At 40.3% G+C, this 24,921-nt stretch overlaps 2 protein-coding genes across 4 annotated transcripts in view; one reads left to right on the top strand and one right to left on the bottom strand.

Moving 5' to 3' along the window:
* Positions 1 to 3,032: 3,032 nt before the first annotated feature.
* Positions 3,033 to 4,802, bottom strand: LOC121398822 (piggyBac transposable element-derived protein 4-like). The gene has a single exon (XM_041578165.1). It carries the CDS (start codon positions 4,800 to 4,802, stop codon positions 3,033 to 3,035), a length of 1,770 nt encoding a protein of 589 aa, XP_041434099.1.
* An 18,947-nt stretch (positions 4,803 to 23,749) lies between these two features.
* The window catches only part of mapk10.S (mitogen-activated protein kinase 10 S homeolog), a 228,294-nt gene continuing 227,122 nt past the window's right edge, over positions 23,750 to 24,921 (top strand). For 2 of the 3 annotated variants that reach the window (XM_041579776.1, XM_041579777.1), the window contains exon 1: positions 23,750 to 24,103. Coding sequence is in view for 1 of the 3 variants with exons in the window: in XM_041579771.1 (XP_041435705.1) it covers positions 24,101 to 24,103 (3 nt within the window). In the remaining 2 variants the exon portion in view is untranslated. The remainder of the gene's footprint in view (positions 24,104 to 24,921) is intronic. The other variant, XM_041579771.1, reaches the window with a different exon arrangement.

Raw genomic sequence — 24,921 nt, 5'->3', positions numbered from 1 at the left:
GCTGGAAAATTCGGCCTGCGCTCTAAGAGGATACCTTGCAGTTCTTCAGTCTAAACACCCCTTACCTGTGAAATACCCCCCACAAACTATATGTTCCCTGAAAGTGCACACCTGCAGCTATTCAGCGGTACCATCATTGCTTTCCTGCATGCAGATCTGTGAGCGTAGTTCGTTGTAGAATTTGCGGTTTGGACCGAAATAAAGAAAAAAAAAAGTTCCAAATTTAGATTTCTCCCCAAAATTGCCATGAAAACTAAAAAAAAACCTGGCAAATATCAATCTGCAACTTCTCCTGAACAAAATGATACCCTGCATGTATGGGTGCACCTAAAGACACGGCCTCCAAACACCCCAAAACAGGCGCAATACATAAGGGAAATTTTAGCTGGAAAATTCGGCCTGCGCTCTAAGAGGATACCTTGCAGTTCTTCAGTCTAAACACCCCTTACCTGTGAAATACCCCCCACAAACTATATGTTCCCTGAAAGTGCACACCTGCAGCTATTCAGCAGCGCCATCATTGCTTTCCTGCATGCAGATCTGTGGGCGCAGTTCGCCTTAGAATTTGCGGTTTGGACCGAAATAAAGAAAAAAAAGTTCAAAATTTAGATTTCTCCCCAAAATTGCCATGACAACTAAAAAAAACCTGGCAAATATCAATCTGCAACTTCTCCTGAACAAAATGATACCCTGCATGTATGGGTGCACCTAAAGACACGGCTTCCAAACACCCCAAAACAGGCGCAATACATAAGGGAAATTTTAGCTGGAAAATTCGGCCTGCGCTCTAAGAGGATACCTTGCAGTTCTTCAGTCTAAACACCCCTTACCTGTGAAATACCCCCCACAAACTATATGTTCCCTGAAAGTGCACACCTGCAGCTATTCAGCAGCGCCATCATTGCTTTCCTGCATGCAGATCTGTGGGCGCAGTTCTCCGTAGAATTTGCGGTTTGGCCTGAAATAAAGAAAAAAAAAGTTCCAAAGTTAAATTTCTCCCCAAAATTGCCATGACAACTAAAAAAAACCTGGCAAATATCAATCTGCAACTTCTCCTGAACAAAAGGATACCCTGCATGTATGTGTGCACCTAAAGATACAGCCACCAAACATCCTAAAACAGGGGCAATAGCTAAATTTTTAGGCTGCACTCCAAGTGCCCACCTTTCAGTTTTTCAGTCCAAACACCCCCTTACCTGTGAAATACCCCCCACAAACTATATATTCCTTGAAAGTGCATACCTGCAGCTATTCAGCGGCACCATCCTTCCTTTCCTACACGCAGATCTGTGGGCGCAGTTGTCCGTAGAAATTTGTGGTTTGGCCTGAGATAAAGGAAAAAAAGTACCAAGGTTAGATTTCTCCACAAAATTGCCACAACAACTAAAAAAAACCTGCTAAGTATCAATGTGCAACTTCTCCCGAACAAAACAATACCCTACATGTATGGGTGCACCTAAAGAAACAGCCACAAAACCCTAAAACAAAAGCAATAGCTAAATTTGAGGCTGTGCTCTATGTGACCACCTTACAGTTTTTCAGTCTAAAAACCCCCTTACCTGTGAAATACCCCCCACAAACTATATATTCCTTGAACGTGCACACCTGCAGCTATTTAGCAGCACCATCCTTGCTTTCCTTCTTGCAGAATGGGATGCAATTCTTTGTAAAATGTTATAGTTTGTCTTGCAATGAAGATAAAAAAAACTCAAAACTAGATTTCTCTAAAAAAACCCAAAGACAAGCAACAAAAACCTACTGAAGTTATTGAATATTCTCCTTACCATTATCCGTTTAGTGGACCATCTTCTGATCTGTACTCTTCAATGTCCTTTGGCAAGGCTGCTTTTTACTTTTAGAACACCTAGAAAATTAGAACTAGAAAATCTGCGCAATTATAAGAAAAAAACATTTGCCACTATATATTCATACTGCCAGAAACACAGGTGCCTTCTGTAACTGCACTGGAAGGTGAGCGTTTGAGATGCCAATAATAAGGGCACAGACACACATGGAGATTCGGGGAGATTAGTCGCCCAGAATCTAAATCGCCGGTGGGATAGCACTCGGAACGATTCGCTTTCCTGAAGTCGCCCGAAGTTGCCTCACGAGGAAACTTTGGGCGACTTGGAAAATGAAGCGCTCCAAGAGTCATCCCACCGGTGATTTAGATTCTAGCCGGCGCTGGGCGACTTATCTCCTCGAATCTCCATGTGTGTCTCTGCCCTTATTATTGGCATCTCAAACGCTCACCTTTCAGTGCAGTTACAGAAGGCACCTGTGTTTCTCCACAGGGGTCTCTGCCCTAAAGCTTGAGGCATTAGATAAAGAGGTGAAATCAACTTATGGATCCATAATTTGGCCCAAAAAAAAAACAAAACAAAACAAAAAGAAAGAGCTAAATGTCTACACAAGAACAAAGTATATATTGCCCTGAAGTAAAGAATCTGCACTGAAAGCTGGTGAGTTTTCAGTTCAATCAAGTGCCCTGTTTTTCTCCAACCATCTCAGCCATGCATTCAGTACTGTACTAACTACTAGCCATAATAAAGACAAAGATTAGATTAGCCTTTTGAAATGCAAAATGTTCCCATCTATCAGCAAACCATGACTTTCATTGCCAACTGCAAATAAAAAGCCAGAACAGGCAAAGATCACTTTACAAAAAAAAAAAAAAAAAAACTGAAGCCCATACTATACTGATCAACCGCACTCAGAGGAGAGCTTATGAGGTGTCAGTAAAAAAAAAAAAGTTTTGTGGCATCAGAGAGAAGACATCATCAGCAGGCAAGATGAAATTATCTCAGAGTCATCACGCACCACAAATTTTTAGGCGCCCTTGACCTTCACCTAACACATCACTTGGCTACACCCCTAGTGCTACCTCTAACCATAGGAACAGTTTAGGGAAAGAAAATACCAAATTAACCACAACATAAAATGCTAGGAGTGCCCTGAATATAAATTTTACACAAAGCGGGATGCCAATACTTATAATAAAGTCAATTAGTACACAACAATCTACAACATTTTCAGTAGTGCAGCTTAGTGTGGTATATTTCAAAACATGGTTTGAAACATAACCCGGGGTTGCGAGGGCACTTTGGGCAATAGTACCGTGTATCTCGTCTGATACCCCTTTTGCGGCACACCTTGCAGGCTTTTTGGGCTCTTGGTTTTCCAGGAGTTGGTGGAAGCGTGTCTATAAAATGCTTCCCCACCAATCGGGCCACGTTGTCACTGGCACGCATCTCAGGCACTGCCTCCTCTAGACCACCAAACAAGAGGGCAGGGATTATCTGCAACTGGTACTTATAATAAGACAATTTGGGGCCTGGTACTGCTGCCTTATAGACAACATATGAATTTCGAAGGGCCATTTGAATACGGTATATGCCAACTTTCTTGTACCAGGCCTTTGTTTTTCGGGTGGCATCGTAATAATGTTGGAGTTGATCTGTTCTGTCAACACCACCCATGTACTTACTGTACTCCTTGCTACAGAGAGGCTTAGATTTTGGGGGCCTACCAGCTCTCTGTTCTTCAATTACTGACGTGTCATGGATGGTCGTCAGCATGAAAACATTTTTTCTATCCAAAAATTTGATGGCAAGGAGCTCATCATTTCTTAGGGAATACATTTCTCCACGGTTCAGTTTTTTGTCGAGGAGTTCCCTGGGCAATCCTTTACGGTTATGATTTATGGTGCCACAGGCTGGGGTATCTAAACAATGTAGGGTCTTGAATAGGAGGATGCTGGTGTAAAAGTTATCCACGTATAAGTGGTAACCTCGGCCTAATAGTGGAGTGATGAGCTCCCACACAATTTTGCCACTGACAGTCAGGTCAAGGGGACAACCAGGGGGGTCTAATTGTGAGTCCTTTCCTTCGTGAATCAAAAAGCGGTTGGTGTACCCCGAGCTGCTTTCGCAAAGTTTATAAAATGTAATCCCATAGCGGGCACGCTTGCTTGGGATGTACTGACGGAAGTGTAGGCGCACTTTGAAGAGGAGAAGGGACTCGTCAATACAAATGTTTTGGGAGGGGGTGTAAACTGTTGCGAAGCGCTCAGACAGGCTGTCTATTAGGGGCCTCAATTTATGCAGCCTGTCATGGGAAGGATCATTAGGGGGTACAGCCCTAGAATTATCATTGAAATGGAGAAACCGGAGCAGTAGCTGATACCGGTTTCTAGGCATTGTGGCAGAAAAGATTGGAATGGATAGCACAGTAGTGGTATGCCAGTAGGACTCCAGGGAATTTACTTTTATAAGCCCCATAGCTAGAGTAAGTCCCACAAACCTCTTCATTTCAGCAATATCAGTGGGATGCCACGCCTGAGCTTGAGCATATCTGGGGAGGGGATTTTGGGCAAGATATTGCTCGGCATACACATTTGTGTACTGGACCATATCCTGTACGATGGCCTCAGTCAAAAATAAATGGAAAAAATTTATTGGCTCAAAATTACTGGTGTCCACCTTAACGCCAGAGACTGCAGTAAATGGGGGAATTTCGGGGGTAAAATTACCAGGAGGCCCCCACGCAGGCTCTCCTCCAGTTGCAGCATCAGCCCTACCACCCTCTTCCTGATCCTCAACCTCCTCTTCTACATCCTGCTCCAACTCCATGGGCTCCTCAAGGGCAGTAACCGTGCTACTACTACCTGGTGACTCATCAGTAGAAGAGTCACTTTCTGATTCAGGGGGCACATACTCAGAATCAGAGTCACTAAACTCCTCTGAGCTGGAGGCCATGCATAGGGCAGCAGCCTCTTCAACAGTAAAAAACCTTTTTGCCATGTTGCCAACAAAAATGATCCCCTAATCCAAAGAACAATCAGGAACAGTGACAAACAGAAAATCAAGTAAGTGTTTTCACTGCCAGATCACAATATGCAAAACTATTGCAACACAGGCAAGGCAGAGACTTGAGAAAAAAAAACTGAGGCTAAGATAAACAAAACTGGTCAAGAAAAAAAGAACTGGATATAAGATAAACAAAACTGATTATAAGATAAACAAATCAAAGGGGGGAAAAAAAAAACAACAACTATAAGTCCAACCCCCTGAACTCTCAAACTCCCTGAAACTTTCTAGAACAAAAAGCCTATGAATGAACACTAATCACACAGTAAATCAAGAAAACACAAAAACTGATCAGCTATACAAAACTAAAAATGACAGTAAAGCAAAAACAAGGTTGAATCAATAAACCGCAAAGTAGAAATGGAAATGCAATAAGAGAACTGAAAATCAAAAAAGAAAAGTAAATGCAAAGCACCAACACAAACAAGCTAGAACAATAATCCAACAGTAAAACACCACTGAAATGCAATAAAACCGCTGAAAATCAATAAAGAACAATAAGCAAAAGCAACACAAAACTGAAAATGCAAATTACCAGCAAAACAAGCTAGAACAATAAATTAGCAGCAAAGCAACACTGAAATGCAATAAAACCACTGAAAATCAAGAATAAGCAAAAGCAACACAAAACTGAAAATGCAAATTACCAGCAAAACAGGCTAGAGCAATAAATCAAAAGCAACGCAACACTGAAATGCAATAAATCAATGAAAATCAATAAAGAACAGTAATTGGCAGCAACACAAAAGAGAAAAAAGCAATAAAAATCACTAAAAATGAAATAAGCCAATAAAAGAAAAGACAACAATAAAACAAGCAATAAAATATAATAAAATATAATAAACAGAAATACAAATATGGGGGGGTGGGGGGTGGTGTGGGGGGGGTGGTGTGGGGGTAAGGTTTGAGTGTGTCTGGGCAAAAGTAAGTGAAGGTAAGTGGGAAAAAAGTGAAAACTAAAATAAGAAAGACAAATTAGATTAGTGTGCAAGTGTAAGTGTGTAAGTGAGTGTGAAAATGCGTAACCTGGGGCAGGCACAGAAGATCTCACAGGCAAGGATCACAGGAGGACCGCAGCTGGCAGCAGGAGGGCTCCAAATGACATCCACAACCAAGCAGAGAAGAGGAGGAGTCACTGGGGGAGATCTTATATACCCCAGCATCTGATGACATATTTGGGGGTCACATGTTAGAAGAATCCAGCCCCCATTGTTCATTGCCTAAGGGGATTGGCTGAGGTCAAACCAGGAAGGGAAGAGGAGCAGAAGAGGCAGTGTCCACCGACCCCCATCTCCAGCTGATTTTTCTGCTATTTGGGGTCGCAATGGGGGTCATCGGGCACCTGACAGGTACATTTGACCCCACTGCTCGTTGCCTAGGGGGGTGGCTGCTGATCTGCATCTTTGTGCAGCCAGCAGCAGCCACCGCAGAACATGAGGCGCCTACTGATGACCCCCACGGCCTTGCTGACGTTACCTGTGGTTTTGGGGTCGCCGTGGGGGTCATCAGGCACCTGCCTAAATAATCAGACCCCACTGCTCGTTGCCTAGAGGTGGTGGCTGCTGATCTGCGGCTTTCCGCAGCCAGCAGCAGCCACCATTGACCACGTGGCACCGACCGATGACCCCCACGGCCTTGCTAGCATTACTTATGGTTTTGGGGTCGCCGTGGGGGTCATCAGGCGCCTGCCTAAATAATCAGACCCCACTGCTCGTTGCCTAGGGTCGGTGGCTGCTGATCTGCGGCTTTCCGCAGCCAGCAGCAGCCACCGCAGATGATATGGAGCCGACCGATGACCCCCACAGCTTTGGCGATGTTCCTGCTGTTTTGGGGTCGCCATGGGGGTCATCTGGCATCCAGCAGGACGATCCGGCCCCACTGCTCGTTGCCTAGGGGTGTCGGCTGCTGTTCTGTGGCGTTCCGGCCACAGCAGCAGCCCCTGTATGGCCGGAAGCGCTCCCGCCGGCGAAAACGTGCAAGGTACGTTGCCGGCGGTTAGAGCCCTGACCCGCCAGCACGTACGGCGTACGTGCTTGGCGGGTAAAGGGTTAATGGTACTGCACTAGGCAAATCCATTATGGAAAAGGACCTTGGAGTTCTTGTAGATGATAAACTTGGCTGTAGCAAGCAATGCCAATCAGCAGCAACAAGGGCAAACAAGGTCTTGAGCTGTATTAAAAGGGGCATAGAGTCACGGGAGGTGGGGGTTATTCTTCCGCTGTATAGAGCACTTGTAAGGCCCCATCTAGAATATGCCGTACAGTTTTGGTCTCCATCACTCAAACAGGACATTATTGTATTAGAGAGGGTACAGAGAAGGGCAACTAAGCTGGTGAAAGGTATGGAAAATCTTAGCTTTGAGGAAAGACTGGCCAAATTGGGGATGTTCACGCTGGAGAAGAGGCGCTTAAGGGGTGATGTGATAACTATGTATAAATATATAAAGGGATCATATAATAATCTCTCTAATGCTTTATTTACCAGTAGGTCTTTCCAGCTGACACAAGGTCAGAATTAGAGGTCAGATTAGAAGAAAAGAGGTTCCTCCTAAATATTCGGAAGGGGTTTTTAACAGTGAGAGCTGTGAAAATGTGGAATTCTCTTCCTGAATCAGTTGTACAGGCTGATACATTAGATAGCTTTAAGAAGGGGTTGGATGGCTTTTTAGCAAGTGAGGGAATACAGGGTTATGGAAGATAGCTCATAGTACAAGTTGATCCAGGGACTAGTAAGGGAATACAGGGTTATGGGTAATAGATCATAGTCCAAGTTGATCCAGGGACTAGTCAGGAAGGAATTTTTCCCCCTCTAAGGCAAATTGGAGAGGCTTCAGATGGGTTTTTTGCCTTCCTCTGGATCAACTGCCAGATAGGTAGTTAATAAAAAAAATAAAAAAATGTGTCTTTTTTCAACCTTACTTACTATGTTACTATGTAGTCCGATTGCCATTTTGGAGTCAGGAAGGAATTTTTTCCCCGTCTGAGGCAAAATGGTGAGGCTTCAGATGTTTTTTTTATTTTGCCTTCCTCTGGATCAACTGGCAGTTAGGCAGATAAAAAAAAAAAAAAACTGCAGCATGATGCATTTAATGTATTTCCACCATCTTCTGGATCAGCTAGCAGATCAGTTAGGCTACTTTCACTTAGACACGCATTTTGTGTTGATGGTTGAAAAGTTTTTTTCAACATCATCCACTATTATATTGTATTATTTTCAAACTGCAGTAAAAAAACAGCTACTGTTTCTGAGGATGAAAATATATTTGCATTATAGTTTCTGTATGTAAGATGTCTCATAAATGACACAATTAGCATATCCCTTGTGTTTTATGTGAAGGTATATCAATAAACCTGATTTAATGTTAAACAACCCAATCATTAGTGCTGATTTCCAGTAATATGGATGAACTGAACTTTTTCTATTATTTTAATAAGAGTGTTAGCTCTTAAGTCAGACCATGTATGGGACAGATTTCAGATTGTAGTGCATAGTGATGAGCGAATTTTTTAGTAAAACTTTGGCAAGAATTGACTGAACAATTTTGCAAAGAAGTCACCATAACAAAAACACCCATTGACTTGGACTTACATTTGGACAAAAAAGCAGCTGAGACAAAAAAGTAGCAAGACAAAAAAGTTCCCACAAGAAAAACGCCAATTGACTTTAATTTGGAGTGAGAAAAAATTGTTGTGCGTGGTAAAAAATAAAAGATTGAACGCAATTGAAAAAAATTGAAAAAATTGAAAAAAAATAGCAGGGGGAAAAGTGGTCCGTCCAGTCCTCCAAACGTGTCTGATGATGGATCTGCTGTCTGCACCCCCTAGGTTAGTGTAACATACAATACAAAATACACAAACACACACTTTTTACACTAATATGGGCTTACATTTATACTTACACACACTCACATACATTTTGGGGGGCTTTCACACTTTCACACCACTTACACATACTTGCACACAAACATACATCATGCATTTTGCCAAGTGTACGCACATACTTACAAATTTTCAGTTCTGTGTAGGTGTTGTTTCTAGCTGTAAACTTATTTGGCCTAGCTTAAAGGAACAGTTCAGTGTGAAAATAAAAACTGTGTAAATAGATAGGCTGTGCAAAATAAAAAATGTTTCTAATATAGTTAGTTAGCCAAAAATGTAATATATAAAAACTGGAGTGAACAGATGTCTAATAAAACAGCCAGATTCCTGCTTTTCAGCTCTATAACTCTGAGTTAGTCAGCGACTTGAAGGGGGGCCACATGGTACATTTCTGTTCAGTGAGTTTGCAATTGATCCTCAGCATTCAGCTCAGATTCAAAAGCAACAGAAATGACCCATGTGGCCCCCCCTCAAGTCTCTGATTGGTTACTGCCTGGTAGCCAGGGTTACCAGTCAGTGTAAACCAAGAGAGCTGAAAAGTAGGAAGTAGTGTTCAGACTGATATGTTATACATCAAATCACTCCAGCCTTTATACATTACATTTTTGGCTAACTAACTATATTAGAAACATTTTTTATTTTGTACAGCCTATTTATTTAACCAGTTTTTATTTTTACACTGTACAATTCCTTTAAATACTGTGAATCTATGACTTATGCCTGCCATGCCTTCGGCCGGGACAACCGACGCGGTGATCCTCTTCTTTCTGTGCCGGTTCTCCTATGTGCGCGCAACGCACACTTCCGGATTTTATGTGCCGTGCGTATGATGTCATTACATCTTTGGTGCGGAATTCAAAGTATTCAAAGGGTCTTTGGGCTGGAAATCGTTGTAGTTTCCTGGGTGGAATTTTGTCTGTATATATCCTGGTTTTGATCCATGCCTGTCTGACTATTCTGAACTCTGCCAATTCTGGCCTTTTACCTGCCTGACTATTTTTGAACTCTGCCAATACTGATCCTTGCCTGCCTGACTATTCTTGAACACTGCCTGTACCGACCACGGCCTGTCTGACCTTGCTTGAACTCCACCAGTACCGACCACTGCCTGTCTAACCTTGCTTGAACCCTGCATGTACTGACCCTGGCCTGCCTGACCACGCTATTCCATCTATTCCTGTTGCCTTCCATCCTAAAATTGTATTGTGAATGTGCCCCTTTGCTTGTCCAGAATGCCTTGCTTTACTCCTCTCATATTAAGACCTGGCGGCCTCTGAGTAGCTGAGGGCTCTTCCCGAGGCCAAAGGCTGCTGCTACAGGCAGAAGACTGAGCCGTGACCGGGAGCCTAGCACTAGTTCTAGATTTAGGGTGCTGATCGTGACAGTACAATGGGCCAAAAGAGAAATGGAAAACAGGTACATATTTTCCCACAGTATGTAGTACCGACAAATCACCAATCACCCATGCAATTAGGGGTAACTCATCTATCCCCTGAGGAAAAGGCTTGATGGCGATCCCAGTGTCTGTGTAAGTATTGTGGGGATAACGGTCATTTCCTTAACCCCCGTCCTAAGAGGCCAGGAAACTTCAAAGCCTAAATGGAGAAGAGGAGCTCCATTTTGGTTGAGTAGTTTCCTCTCCCCAATTTACCGCTAGGATTTTGGTACCTGTTGTTTTGTCCTGGCCTGGGGGTTCACTGCCTTTGTGGATTCTGGGGCTGTGGGAAATTTCTTGGATGCTGCCTTCACAGTAAGATATAATATTCCCCTTATACCACCTATGAGAATTTTGTCAATGGATAAAAGCCCACTTGGGTCAGGTCTGGTAACTCAAAAATCTATGGCATTGTCCATGTGTACAAATAATATGCATATTGAAAATTATCTTTTTTGACATTTTTGATAGTTCTTCTCCTTTAATTCTGGGGTTACCCTGGTTACAGGTACACAACCCCCACATAGATTGGGTAACTGGGGAGGTTATTCAGTGGGGACCAAAGTGTAAAGAGTCTTGTCTATTTTCTCCTCAAATGGTAGCAGTTACCTCCTTGGAGGGATTATATTATAATATATACATTATATTGTAATGTTACCACTTATACCCAATTTTGGTTAATGGGTTAATGGGTTAATTGACACCCCTTTTGTGACCTCACATCCTGCCATACCATTTAAAGTTTGTTACCCACTTCTGTATGTCATTACACTTGATAAAGGGCGGACGCCCGAAACATGTCGTGAATAAATCACTTAGCAGTAAACCTGCCTTGAGTGCTTTCTCTCAGTGTCCACATATTTGTTTGGTGACTGCCATACACCTTGGAGCAGGGGTGTCTTACTGAGATAGAGAGCCAGGAGATTATCTTAGCACTCAGTCAACCTTTGCCTTGTTCTGAATTGATACCGCTAGACTGGTGTGCTGGAATTTGCATGAATATGTCTGAGGATTCTATCCCTTCTACGGCAACTACGTTTGCTTATGCTGAAGATGATGTCGAAAGGATTTTGAGTAAAATAGAAGCGGTAAATCTGCTTCCTTCCCAAGGAACTACCTCCACCAGCATTGAAAAAGAACTTTTTAGCCTAAGGCGCAAAGAAGTACATACTAATCTACATGTAAGCTCTTTGGCTGAATATTTGAAAGCCAAAAGGATCCCGAGAGGCCTTAGGTTGGATATTAAACCTAACTTAGGTGTAGAGAACACCTTATTACAACAACGATGGTATGAAATCTTGAATAAGTGCAGCCAGGATCTGATGTTACTTACCGTTGAGACGCTCACCGGGAAGCTTGAAGAGATCCACACAGCCGTTGCTAGGACCCAAGAGAAGCTTGTCGCTGAAAAAGGAAAAGATCAAGCTGATTCCATTCTTCGCGAACAGGACCAGCTGTTACTGAAATTGCGCGAGAGTATCCTGACCCGGAAGTGTCGTAAGTTTGAGCGCGACACTAGGGACTACGCTGAAGGCCGGGAATACACGTGGCGAGAGGAGAGGAGGATCCAGCGTACCTCACAGAACCCCCGACACGGACCTACTGGACTGCCGCAACAGGGCCACAGAACCCAAACGGAAGGCAACTATAATCCACCCGCATATAGAAGAAAACAGAGATACCACCGCCGCGGCCCTTTCAGAGCACCAGGAGAAACTACATCCAGCAGTGAAGAATGCTCCGGTTCTTCTGGTCAATCAGCTACGTCCTCCTGTTTTTTAGGGCCAGCGACTACTCAGCCATCGATAAGCAAGGCGCACAACCCCAGAATGCCAAATCCAAGGGACGACTACCCCATGAGGAATCGGAAACCAACAAGGTAAATAACCTTGTAGTAAACTTATCTTCATATAATTTAGATGACTTTGAATTACAGGTGCTTAATAAGGGATTGGGGTTTATACCCACATATTATACTGACTATGCCTCCTGGGACATTCAATTCCAAAAATTCCTAAGGAATATTAAATTGAAACTTTATTTTGGACATGATGTTGCCATTATGAATGCGCCCACTGATACCTTTAAACGGTTTAAAAATGCCAGTAACTTTGTACCAGATATTGATAATGATTGTTTGTCTGCCTTTGAAAAAATTGTTTCATTTGAAGTTAAGAATGTTTGGGATAGAAACACCCCTATCAAGAACAATTTAACTTATAATGAAAGGTCAGCTCTCCACAAATTGAAAAATAATGACTCACTTGTAATACGCAAAGCCGACAAGGGGGGCGCAATTGTAGTTATGGACAAAGACGCCTACATGACTGAAGCTTACAGACAATTGAACGCACCTGGCCATTATGAAAAAATTGCTAATGACCCGACCCTCCTTATCAAAAAAGACATAGAATTACTTGTATCTCAGACAGCTAATAATGGGCTCATTCCCCCATATGTGAAAGAGTACTTGTGCAAAGAATATCCACGCATTCCTGTCCTGTACCTTTTACCTAAAATACACAAGTCCCTCACCATTCCTCCAGGTAGACCAATTGTGTCAGGAGTGGATTCAGTACTTGAACCACTTTCTAGGTTTGTGGATAACTTTCTACAGCCGTTGGTCAAATGTATTCCCACCTGCCTGACAGACACGACCGATTTGTTATGTAAATTGAAAGACTTAGGAGAGTTAGACAGCAATGTTAAAATGTTTAGTATTGATATTCAAAGTCTATATACTTCCATACCTCAGGATGAAGGTATCCGCTATGTGGAAGAAGCACTACTCGATACTAACATTTCTCACCATTTGCTGTTTTTTCTTATTGATTGTCTGACTATCGTTCTAAAGAAGAATTACTTTCGATTTTCTGGAGAGTTCTATTGGCAGAGGCAGGGAACGTCAATGGGAGCTGCAGTGGCTCCTTCCTTTGCTAATATCTTTGTCCATAAGATTGAAAAACTATTATTTCTTACTGAACCGTATCTACAACATATGGTGGGTTATTACAGGTATGTGGATGACATCTTAGTACTTTGGAAAGGCTCTGAGGATGCGTTTAAAGATATGGTGAATAATGCGAATAGGGCACATCCCACCATTAAATTTACCAGTGAGTCAGGAGGGCATCTTCTAAACTTCCTAGACGTTACCTTAACTATTGAAAAGGGCCATATCTGTACTACTCTCTATCGTAAGAGTACAGAAAAAAACAATATTTTATTGGCTACCAGCTTTCACCCCCCTAAAGTCATCAGGGCTATCCCCAAGGGCCAGCTGATAAGGGCACGAAGGATATCTTCGCAAAATAAAAACTTTTAAAATAAAAACGGTGCGGCAGAAATACTTAAACAAAGATTTGTTAAGAGAGGCTACAAATCAAAGGACTTGGAAAACTGTATAACAGAAGTAAGTGTACTTCCCAGAGAACAGTTGCTCACCTATAAACCAAAGAGTAATAAGACAGTTTTTCCTTTTGTCAGCCAATATAATGGCCACAGTAAAGAAATCGAACGTATTATTTACAAATATTGGCCTTTATTGCAGCAGGATAAAACACTTAAGAATGTCCTGTTAAATCCACCTGTCTTTAGTTACAAAAAAGGTTCGTCCCTCCGTGATCTATTGTGCCCCTCAGAGGTCAATCCCCCGAAGGCTAAGGGCAATCAGAGATTCCTGGGGAAACAAAAAGTGGGTACCTATGCCCGCCTAAACTGTATCTGCTGTTCCTCGATCATTAAAGGTGAAACCTTGAGGCATCCGACACAGGGAACACCAATCAGACTTAAACACTTTGCTACTTGCAATACAAGTCATGTGATCTATTTACTCAAATGTCCCTGCGGTTTATGCTATATAGGCCAAACTAAAAGAGATGTTAAGACTCGTATTAAGGAACACAAGGGTAATATTCGGAACTTCAAAAAAGGAGCCTCTTCTGATACAACGGTGTCTAGGCATTTTAATAGTGCAACCCACAACCAGTCACAGCTAAAATGGATGGTCTTGGAAGTAGTCAATCTTCCACAAAGAGGTGGCAACCTCAACCAGAAGCTGTTACAACGAGAAGCTTACTGGATTAAAAAATTGGATAAAAAATTGGATACAATGCAGCCAAAAGGCCTAAATGACAGTTGGAGTGTGAAATGTTTTCTCTAATACATATACAATGTTGCTATGTCCACAATTACTGATTCTCTATTTATTTCCTTTCAGATAAAGATTTGAGCCCAAGAATTATATTCTATATACTTACAATTGTACGGCTAATGGTAAGATACAACGGGCTTTCTTTTTCTTCAGCTTTACTTTGGATTATCAAGCTTTTGCTGGTAGGCTCCTATAGTGAGCAGTTCCATATTATGAGTGCTTACATTGGACTATGGTCGATAATAAATGTTCTCTGAACTTTTAATGTGCAACACTTGAATATTTTTCCTTGTACTATGTGATGTTTCATAACAGGAGAATTTATCGTTTCCACAATTGGACTTTATTTATATTGTAATGTTACCACTTATACCCAATTTTGGTTAATGGGTTAATGGGTTAATTGACACCCCTTTTGTGACCTCACATCCTGCCATACCATTTAAAGTTTGTTACCCACTTCTGTATGTCATTACACTTGATAAAGGGCGGACGCCCGAAACATGTCGTGAATAAATCACTTAGCAGTAAACCTGCCTTGAGTGCTTTCTCTCAGTGTCCACATATTTGTTTGGTGACTGCCATACACCTTGGAGCGGGGGTGTCTTACTGAGATAGAGAGCCAGGAGATTATCTTAGCACTCAGTCAACCTTTGCCTTGTTCTCCTTGGAGGGATTACCTTCTTCCTATTCTGATTTTGTGGATGTCTTTTCTAAAAAAGCCACTGAAACGCTACCCCCACATAGGCGATACGACTGCCCTGTTGACCTGACTCCAGGGTCTACTCCGCCTAGAGAGAGAACATATCCTCTTTACTTGACTGAGGCTCAGGCTATGAAAGATTATATTAAAGAAAATCTTGAAAGAGGTTTTTATTAGACCCTCCAATTCTCCTGCAGGTGCTGGGTTCTTTTTTTTTTGGGCAAAAAGGAAGGGGACCGTCGCCCATGTATTGATTATCGAGGCCTTAACAAAATCACAATCAAAAAACGGTATCCCCTTCCGCTAATCTCTGAATTGTTTGATCAGGTAAAAAATGCTACCATCTATACTAAACTTGATCTTAGAGGTGCATATAACCTCATTCGCATTAGGGAAGGGGATGAGTGGAAAACAGCCTTTAACACCAGAGATGGCCACTATGAGTATTTAGTTATGCGGTTTGGCCTATGCAATGCCCCCGCAGTGTTTCAAGAATTTGTCAATGACATTTGTCAGGATTTACTTGGGCTATTTGTAGTGGCTTATCTTAAAGTGGACCTGTCACCCAGACACAAAAATCTGTATAATAAAAGTCCTTTTCAAATTAAACATGAAATCCAATTTCTATTTTTTATTAAAGCATTCATGGCCGTTGTAAGCTCATTTAAAAATCTCAGCTGTCAATCAATTATTGTCTGCCCCTCCTCTATGCCATGGGCATAGAGGCAGGGCAGGCAATTACTTTCACTTTCCATTCAGCACTTCCTAGATATCACTGCTCTCCCCACATTCCCCTGTTCCCTTTAACATATAATTGTGTAGCCAGTGCATGGAAATGGATATAGGGTACCCATTCTGGTGCACAAACAAGATTTTGAGATGATACAAGGCTTGTCTTAACAGTGTCCACAAAATGGCTGCTGCCTGCTTGCTATCATTTTGAATTTCCAGACTGAAGGAAACAAGATTCAAATAATTTATACAGTGTAATTAAAGTTCATTTTGCTAAACTAATGTGATAAAATAGGATTTTGAATAATTTTTTTGGGTGACGGGTCCCCTTTAAAGGGAATCTGTCGTCATTTTAAACTTTTTTTTTTGCATTTTTATAAAAAACACACATCCATAAACACTGTCTGGCAAATAAAATATTAATACACAAATCCATGCATAAGTTATTTTAGTTTGTATTTTGTCATGGGGGCTTCCATTACACATTCATCCTGTGCTGCTCTAACTGCAGGCACAGCATTACCTGTGTGCTTGGAGGCAGCCACTCTGTAATGAAAAGCCAGGTCACACTACGACATGAGAATCTAGCTGTACACTCCCCCTCCCCTCTCTGCCCATGCCTGTGATGTTTGGAGGAGAGAGGTCACATGGTTTGCAGGGAAGCAATTACTTTCACTTTCCTACGTTCTGCCTGCTCTACAGCTGCACTAGCAGCCCCTCCTCCCACAGACACTATCAAAGCTGCTGCCGTTCTGTAAGTTTGTTCTCTGCTTTCCTTTGGAGGGGGGAGCTTTCGCTCCTTGCTGCCTTCCTAGTTAGTTTTACTGGTTACTAGATGGGGTAAAGGAGCTGTGAGTTCCCTCTGCTATCCACCTCACACAAACCTTGCTCCTTTCCTGCCTGCAATACTTCTTTTTTCATTAACTACTTACTGCCTCCTTTTCGTGAGCTATTTTAACCCTTCCTAGACTTCCTCTGGTTTTCAAGTATGTCCTCCTTATTTTATCCTTTTTTTCTATTCCCTGTCATCAGTCCTGGGAGTGTACTTCTGTGTTTCTGCCATTCATTTTTGTGTAAACAAATATAATAAACTATCTATATAAAATATTTTTTCCAGTGCCCAAAATGAATTGTGTGTGTGTGTGTGTATATATATATTATATATATATATATATATATATATATATATGTATTTTTAAGCGTAAGTGGGGGCAGTGATCACAGGACTATTGTTCAATTGACAGGCTCAGCAGACAAGGCTCTATTTACATTACAGCAGCTTGTAGGAGGGAGGGGTAATGACATCACTCCAACTTGCAGTGCAGCAGTAAAGTGTGACTGAAGTTTATCAGAGCACAAGTCACATGACCTGAGGGCAGCTGGGAAGTGACAAAATGTCTAGCCCCATAGCAAATTTTAAAATTAGATATAAAAAAATCCATTTCTTGTTTTGAAAAACGGATTTCAATACAGGATTCTGCTGTAGTAGCACTATTAACTGATACATTTTGTAAAAAACATGTTTTTCCATGACAGTATCCCTTTAATGAGATTTTAATTTTTTTCCTCTAACCTGGGTCACCACCAACAACATGTGGGTGAGTTTAAGAAAAAACAATTTAGAGAAATATACCTTTGAGCTCTCTTCCGTACAATTTTTGGGGTTCCATCATATCTGGTAAGGGGTTATAGATGGATCCTGGGAAAGTTAAGCCCATATTGGACTGGACTCAACCCCTCTCATTACATGCAACTCAAAGGTTTTTAGGTTTTGCGAACTACTACAGACAGTTCATCAAGAATTTTTCCATTGTTGTGTCCCCAATTACAGATCTATCCAAGAAGGGTGTGGATCCCAGTATTTGGCTTCCTGAAGCTATCCAAGCCTTTGAATTCTTAAAAAAAGAATGTGTGTCTGCCCCTATGCTATGTCATCCTGTCACAACCCTTCCTTTTATTGTGGAAGTAGATATCTCAGAAGTGGGAGAAGGAGCCGCTCTTTCCCAAAGGCATCCAATAACTTTACGAGATTTCATTTTTCTCATTTTTCTAACATACAGGCCTGGTTCTAAGTGTACTAAAGCAGACACACTCTCTAGGAACTTTGAATCAAATCTGTCTGAAAATTTTGAGTGTTTCCATTATTTACAAAGAAAAAACGGTCGGCTCAATCCCCAACAATCAATAGTGCACAAATTGTGGCTCACCCGGTACAGAGTAGGACCCAGGTGTACAAACCCCGGGTCTATTGTATTCAGGTATAGCTTTAACCAGTGTGGCATACAATGTTTGTTCACAGCAATCACATGAAATAGTTTCAAAACTCACCAATGATGTCAGGTGGCCCGGGTGCAGCTCCCCGAACCCGTAGCTGGGGGAGTAATACAACAAATAGCGAAGAAGCACTCCAAGAGCCAACCGATGTTGTTAAAAGCCTTTATTCAGAAACAGCTAAAACGAATGATCCTTACACGTATCATTTGGACCCACATACGCCGACCTCTTTATGGGGTGGTGGGAAGAGGTACACATCTTTGGTGGATTAGTGCACGGAGTGGAAGACATAAAATTTTATAAAAGATATATGGATGATCTTTTTTATATATGGCAGGGCACTGAATTTGCGTTTTTGGATTTTGTAAAGGCCCTTAATAGCAATGATTTTAATTTAAGGTTCACTCACACGTTCCATAGCACTTCTATTGATTTTTTGGATTTGAAGCTTACTGGAAAAGGTTGTAAAATTGAAAGCATGGTAACGGACACCGGAAATTCACTATTGAGAGCTGATTCCTGCCATCCCAGTCATGTTTTTAAAGCTGTACCCATGGGTCAGTTTCAGCGGCTTAGGAGAAACTGTAGCACAGATAAAGAGTTTGTAATGCAAGCAGTCAAACTACGAGATCGGTTTTTGGAGAGAGGATACCCTTTGAAACGTTTGGTAGTGGCGTTTACCAGGGCAATTAAGACGGAAAGATCTGAGCTTTTAAGTGACTCTGGCGGCATTGGGGATCAAAAAAGGTCAGTTGAGAAAGACACACCAATGTTCATTACCACATTCAGTAAACAGTATTACAAAGTGAAGCAGATAGTTAAAAAAATATCTTACTGTCTTAAATGGGGATGTAAAATTAAGAGAAGTTCTTCAACAAGGTTGTAAGTTTGTTACGCGTAAAGCCAAAACAGTGGGCAATATATTATCACCCAGTGAGGTTAATAAAAATGCAGGGACAGTTTCTTGGTTAAGTACCATTGGGATGTTCAGATGTGGTGCTGCTCGATGCATAACTTGTGAATTTATGTTTAGATCAGCTGAGTTTACAAGTAGCAACACTAAAAGAGTATATAAGATCAAAGACTTCATCAATTGTAATTCCTCCTTTGTCATCTACTTGCTTATCTGTACAAAATGTAACATCCAGTACGTGGGCTGCACCTCAAGAAAATTTAAGTGCCGAATGCGAGAACATATTAATCAAATAGTTTCACACAGTTCTGCTACGGTTGTGTCCAGGCACTTTTCAGAATGTAGTGACAGGGTTTGCTCGCATCTAAGGATCCAAGGGATAGAAAAAATCACACCAACAGCAAAGGGTGGTGACTTGATGCAAAGGCTGCTTTATAGGGAAGCATATTGGATTTTCACATTAGAAACCAGGCAACCCTTGGGTTTAAACTTGCGGTTTGATATCTCTTGCCACGTTTAATGTCCCTAGTTTGATAATTTATGTTCTAATAGTTCTGTTCTCATTCTTGGGTTTGAAGTTCGGTATACTTATAAAAGAAATATGGCTTATGGGTTTGTAGTACTGTATGAGAGAGTTTTTGATTTATGATCTACATTTGGTATTTATAAATATCACCTAGTCTTGAAATTGGATTACATATATGTTGTGTTAACGTTAGGGGTTTGCACAAGTATTAAGTTTATGGTTTATTATCATACCATAAACCATTATTGCACTGAGGCTAAATGAAATCGTCATATTAGTTAATTCATGTTGATGTTGTTCACTATATGGTTTGAAATATAAATTTAGATTTAGAAGTTTTGGTAAAAGACTAGTAATTATGAACATATGCACATCATGATAAATATAACTTTGGCACTTTTAATTATATTGTTTATATGATAAATTGGTTCACCTTATTTGATCATATATATGATCATATGGTCCAAAAAAGATCTTTTGATTTAATTTATGACAATCAAGCACAGATGAATTTAATTGAGTTTTAGTACACGTAATTTATTCATGAAGTGATTTATATTTTATGTCGTACATTATTCTGTAAGTATTCTGAACATTAGTGTTAAATGTGTTAAATGTATCACTTGGTGAAATAGTTGATGTCAACGGACACTAATGGGCATTGCAGCACATTGTGCAACGGATATATGTTAATCCATATGTTCCAGAGTGGCACCGCTATGAAATGTTTCAGCCTTTAGTTTTTCATTCATTCATCTCTTTTTAAGTCCTCAGTGTGTCCGTTACGTTAGTTCGCAGAAATTGACACAAACTATATTGAGACAATCTGGAGCAGTAAACACGGAAAAATTTTACATTGAACATCTCATTTGTAAGCATACCGGGTATTTGCGGGGTTAGAAAAATGAACCTAATGAATGAATTGATATATTTAGGACACTATTGCGATTGATATCTTTGACACTCCTTTGGTAAGGAGATGTGTGGGTTAGTCAGCGTGAGCAGTACATCATCCGCAAATAGCACTATTTTAAACTGTGTCCCATTAATACTTACCCCTGTTGTATCAACTGAGTTCCTAATAGTGGCAGCTAGAGGTTCTATACTGAGTGCATATAGAAGTAGGGATAGAGGGCACCCCTGCATTGTGCAATTCCTGATGTTATAACTGACGCTGCCTGACCAGGGGTTTTTAGTTGCATAGTCGGGTTGCTGTACAGATTTTGAAGGGGCATGAAATAGAGAATTTTACTTACCTACTTGACGTAAATTCCTTTTCTTCTTGTCCCGACATGTCAGTACACATGGGCATTGCCCCTCCCAGACCTTGAGTAAAAACTTGTTGTGAAACTTGCTTTTCAATCTTTTGAGATGTATGTTTGAACATTGCTACCCCTCCCCTTCTTCTTCCTGTACCCTCTCCAAAAATTATAAATAAAGAATTGTTAAAAAAAAATGTTTCTAATACAGTTAGCCAAAAATGTAATCTATAAAGACTAGAGTGACTGGATGTGTAACATAACAGAAGAGACAATAGAATAATAACTCCAGCAGCACTCCGGTAAGTGAATCAAACTTTTATACGTGCAACTAGCACATCAATGTTTTGGGCCATACCAGCCCTTTATCAAGCTGGTATAGCCCGAAACGTACCTTTGCTAGAAGCAAAAATAAAAGTATGATTCACTTATCGGAGTGCTGCTGGATTTATTATTTTATTATGGTATATGTGCAGAGAGGCACACAGCTTGTGCTTCAAGTGGATTAGTGTGGCACTTCTATTGACTTTATCACATAAAGTGAAGCCAACTTCCTGCTTTTCAGCTCTCTGAGTTAGTCAGCAACTTGAAGAAGGGTCACTGACTGGTAACCAATAAGTGGAAACAAAGAGAGCTGTAAAGCAGGAAGTACTGTTCTATTCTGTTATGTTACACATCCAGTCACTCCAGCCTTTATAGATTACATTTTTGGTTAACTAACATTTTTTATTTTGCACATCTATTTACCCAGTTTTTATTTTTCTACTGAACAATTCCTTTAACACAGCTCTCGTAGCCTCCTGCTGAACAGCAGTAGTACACACAGATTAGCTGGGGTTCTCATCGTACAGGGTGACATCCACATCTCCTATTGGGGAGAAATGAAAGGCAAAACACAAATTTTAACACATTTCCTTTACCACACTATGGGGCAGATTTATCAACAGTCGAAGTGAAAATTCGAATTTCGAGCTAATTTTTCTGTACTTCGACTAGGGAATAGTCCAAATTCGATTTGAATATGTAAAAAATTACAATTTCGAAATTTATCTCTTTAAAAATTAGACTTCAACCATTCACCATCTAAAATTGCTGTTTTAGCCTATGGGGGACCTCCTAGAACCTATTTGGAGTCAATTGGTGGACTTTGAAAAGTTTTTTTTTGGAAAGACTTCGAATCGAACGATTCAATGCGCTATTAATTTGATTCGTACGATTCAAATTAGACCGAAAACAGACCTATTCAGTCAAAAATGGACCTATTTGGCCAAATAAAAACTGCAATTTAATTTCTGTTGGTCTTTTTGAAAAATTTTGAAGTTTTCAAATTAAAAAAAAAAGAAAAGGTTCCTGTGTGGGACGTTGGATGAATAGACCTTTTTGCTTTTTTGACACCTTTTGTCATTATGGCTCAAATCCTGTTAGTGCCACCATTTTACATATTGTGTGTATACAGTATATATATACTGTATATATATATATATATATATATATATATAAAATTTGAATAAATTATTTATTTTTCAGTTGGTCCTGAGATGTAGAATACCCTCCCTTAAGTTTCCTGGCAGATATATTATTATATTATATATATTATATATTTAAGAAAGGATTTGATGGCTTTTTAGCAAGCGAGAAAATACAGGGTTACTGATATTAGCTCTTAGTATAAGTTAATTTAGGGACTAGTCTTTTTTTTCAAACCTAACATGCTATGTTGCCTTGTAATAAATACAGCGAGTACAGTGAAAAACACAAATATATGTGAGAATATTAATTGAAAATTCAAATAGTCACGATTTATCACATGAAAAATTCAGTGGGAATTTCTCAAACAACTGTATTTAATAATTTATATCCCACTTGATTGAAACATTGAAAATGAATGGAAAAATATGATTTTCGCTCATGTGTGAATTCCATGAAAAAAAAACATGACTGTTGGTAAAGATCATTTTCTATTGCACTGGTTGAAAGCATTCTAAGGGGTACAAATTGGTCCTCATGCACAGATCAAGGTGCATCCAAGGTAACTGCTTTTCTCTGCACTTCCCTGCATTAAAGATTTGATGCAAAGGACAAAGAGCAATGATGCTGGCTGCAAGGGAATCCTGTAAATGATGCACAAGCTAGTGGACATGACATGGGACCCCTATGAATGGCCAAAAAGTTTAAACTTTAAGCAAATTTTCAGATATTATAAAGGTAGAAGAAGTTGCTCAAACAGCAGTCTGCTACACAGTAAGCTGGCTTAACTGTGACCATATACCAGCAATTTATGTAATGAATTTATGTATGTAATTTATGTATTGAAGGATGAAAAAACTCTTAACTACTGTATCTATTTTCTTTTTATGTGTAAGTACATAAAGATAGAATAAACCTGGCGCCTTGTCATTCTGTACAAGAGCATATATTTTTTTTAAGATTAAAGTTACAAGTTTTGTGGTCATGGTCCTGCCGTAAGAAATTATGGGACCCCAAAGAAATAAATATATGGGGATGCCCCATCCATCACCAGCACAGTGGGTCTTTTGTAAGCATAATCAATACCACATATGATCATGCCTAGCTGAGAGAGAAGCTTAGATGTTGGCATAATAATGCACAGTAGGAAATTAAAACAACCCTTCCCCCATCATTATATATAAATATTTTTTTATCCAAATATAAATCTTATATTTACAAGATATATATCTGTAAAACCGAGTTTAGGCTCTATCCATGACAAAATATTTATGTATTTCCTAAATGCAGGTTAGTCTCAGTGATGTTGCAGAGGCTGCTCCTTTCTTTTTGTTCTTCTTCCTTGTTTGCCTGTCATTTCCTCCCAGCAGCCTCTGATTCAAAGAACAGATAGCCGTGACTGCAGATTAAAATCCATTCTTCCCTCCTCCTATGTGTTTTTTCCTTCTTCCCCACCCATCTCACCCTTAGACCTCGCTGTACTTTGACGTCATGCATGCTCCTTTTAGTTGCCATAGCGACTCCATTCCCCTTGCCTATCTCCTGTCGTAGCTTTCACATTGGTACAGGCAGCATAACTGTGCACAATGCTTTCCAGGCATTGAAAGAAGGTGATTCAGCAAGTCTGTTTGTGCTTTTCAGTCCCTTTTCCTTTTCTTTTTTTTTTTTCATTTAATTGGTAAAACATTATACAAAGATTTAAGTTCATTGTTTCCTATAAATACAAGAACATTTATTTTTTACATTTCATTTCCTATACTACATCATTTATGGCCATTGTTCAATCCAACCCCCACACAATGTATTTTAGAATGTGTTTCAAAAAAGCCACCTAGAATCGATGTCTTTGGAGGAGCCATTGTGGATTTGGATTGTTGCAGTGCAGGCACGGAATGGTGAGTAGCCCTAGTCTGGGTATGCTGCTATTATGAATGTGAATCTAAGGTTTATTGCTTTCTTAAAATACATTACAGTACCATTGTTTCTTATGTAAATTCTGGGTGAAAATATTGGGCACGGTGTTTGCATGTATGGACTACAGCCAAACAAATAAATGGTGGGAGATTATTGATAAACCATATTCATGCCATAGGGCAGCAGGATTGGCACAATTCCTAACTGGTAATGTTAATTCACCTCTCAATTCATGTAGCCTGGGAAGAAGCAGTGAGTGCTGAAACAGCAGGTACCAGGGAGCACTAATGCAGCCCTGTTCTGCTACAGGCTAAGGGGCTATGTTCTAATTGTATTTATTTATGCCATCCACAACACTCAAGCAAGAGTTATGTTCAAATACACGTTTATGGGTACAGATTTTGTTTAGAGCAAGCTCCAGCTATTTCACAACTACAATTCCCATCATTCTCAGGTAACCTCTTTACGGGAGTTGTAGTTCTAGAAGGCCATAAACAGACCTAATGTCCCAAAGATCCAAAATATCACAAATTACATTTTCATATGTATTTTATTAACGTTTTGAATCATTTGCTAGAAACTACATGTGTAAAAAGGTAAATTTGCCAACAAGAGAATTATTTATAGCTTAGTCAGCATTTGAAAGTAGAAATACACAGATTACTGGATATGGGAAGTCTGCAAATCAATAACTAAAATTATTTCTTGTTGTATAGAAGGCAGATAACAGACTGCTTGCACAGAGTTTGCTTTTATATCTTTCTAATTTTCTGGCTAGGGTAAGCAGTCGGCTCTTCAG

The sequence above is a fragment of the Xenopus laevis genome, chromosome 1S (genome assembly GCF_017654675.1).
Source record: "Xenopus laevis strain J_2021 chromosome 1S, Xenopus_laevis_v10.1, whole genome shotgun sequence".
NCBI lineage: Eukaryota > Metazoa > Chordata > Amphibia > Anura > Pipidae > Xenopus > Xenopus laevis.
Note: the sequence above shows the minus strand (reverse complement) of the source record. Positions and strands in the feature narration are given on the sequence as shown.

Coding starts and splice junctions, on each gene's coding strand:
- LOC121398822 (XM_041578165.1), bottom strand. CDS start 4,802: ATGGCAAAAAGGTTTTTTACTGTTGAAGAGGCTGCTGCCCTATGCATG.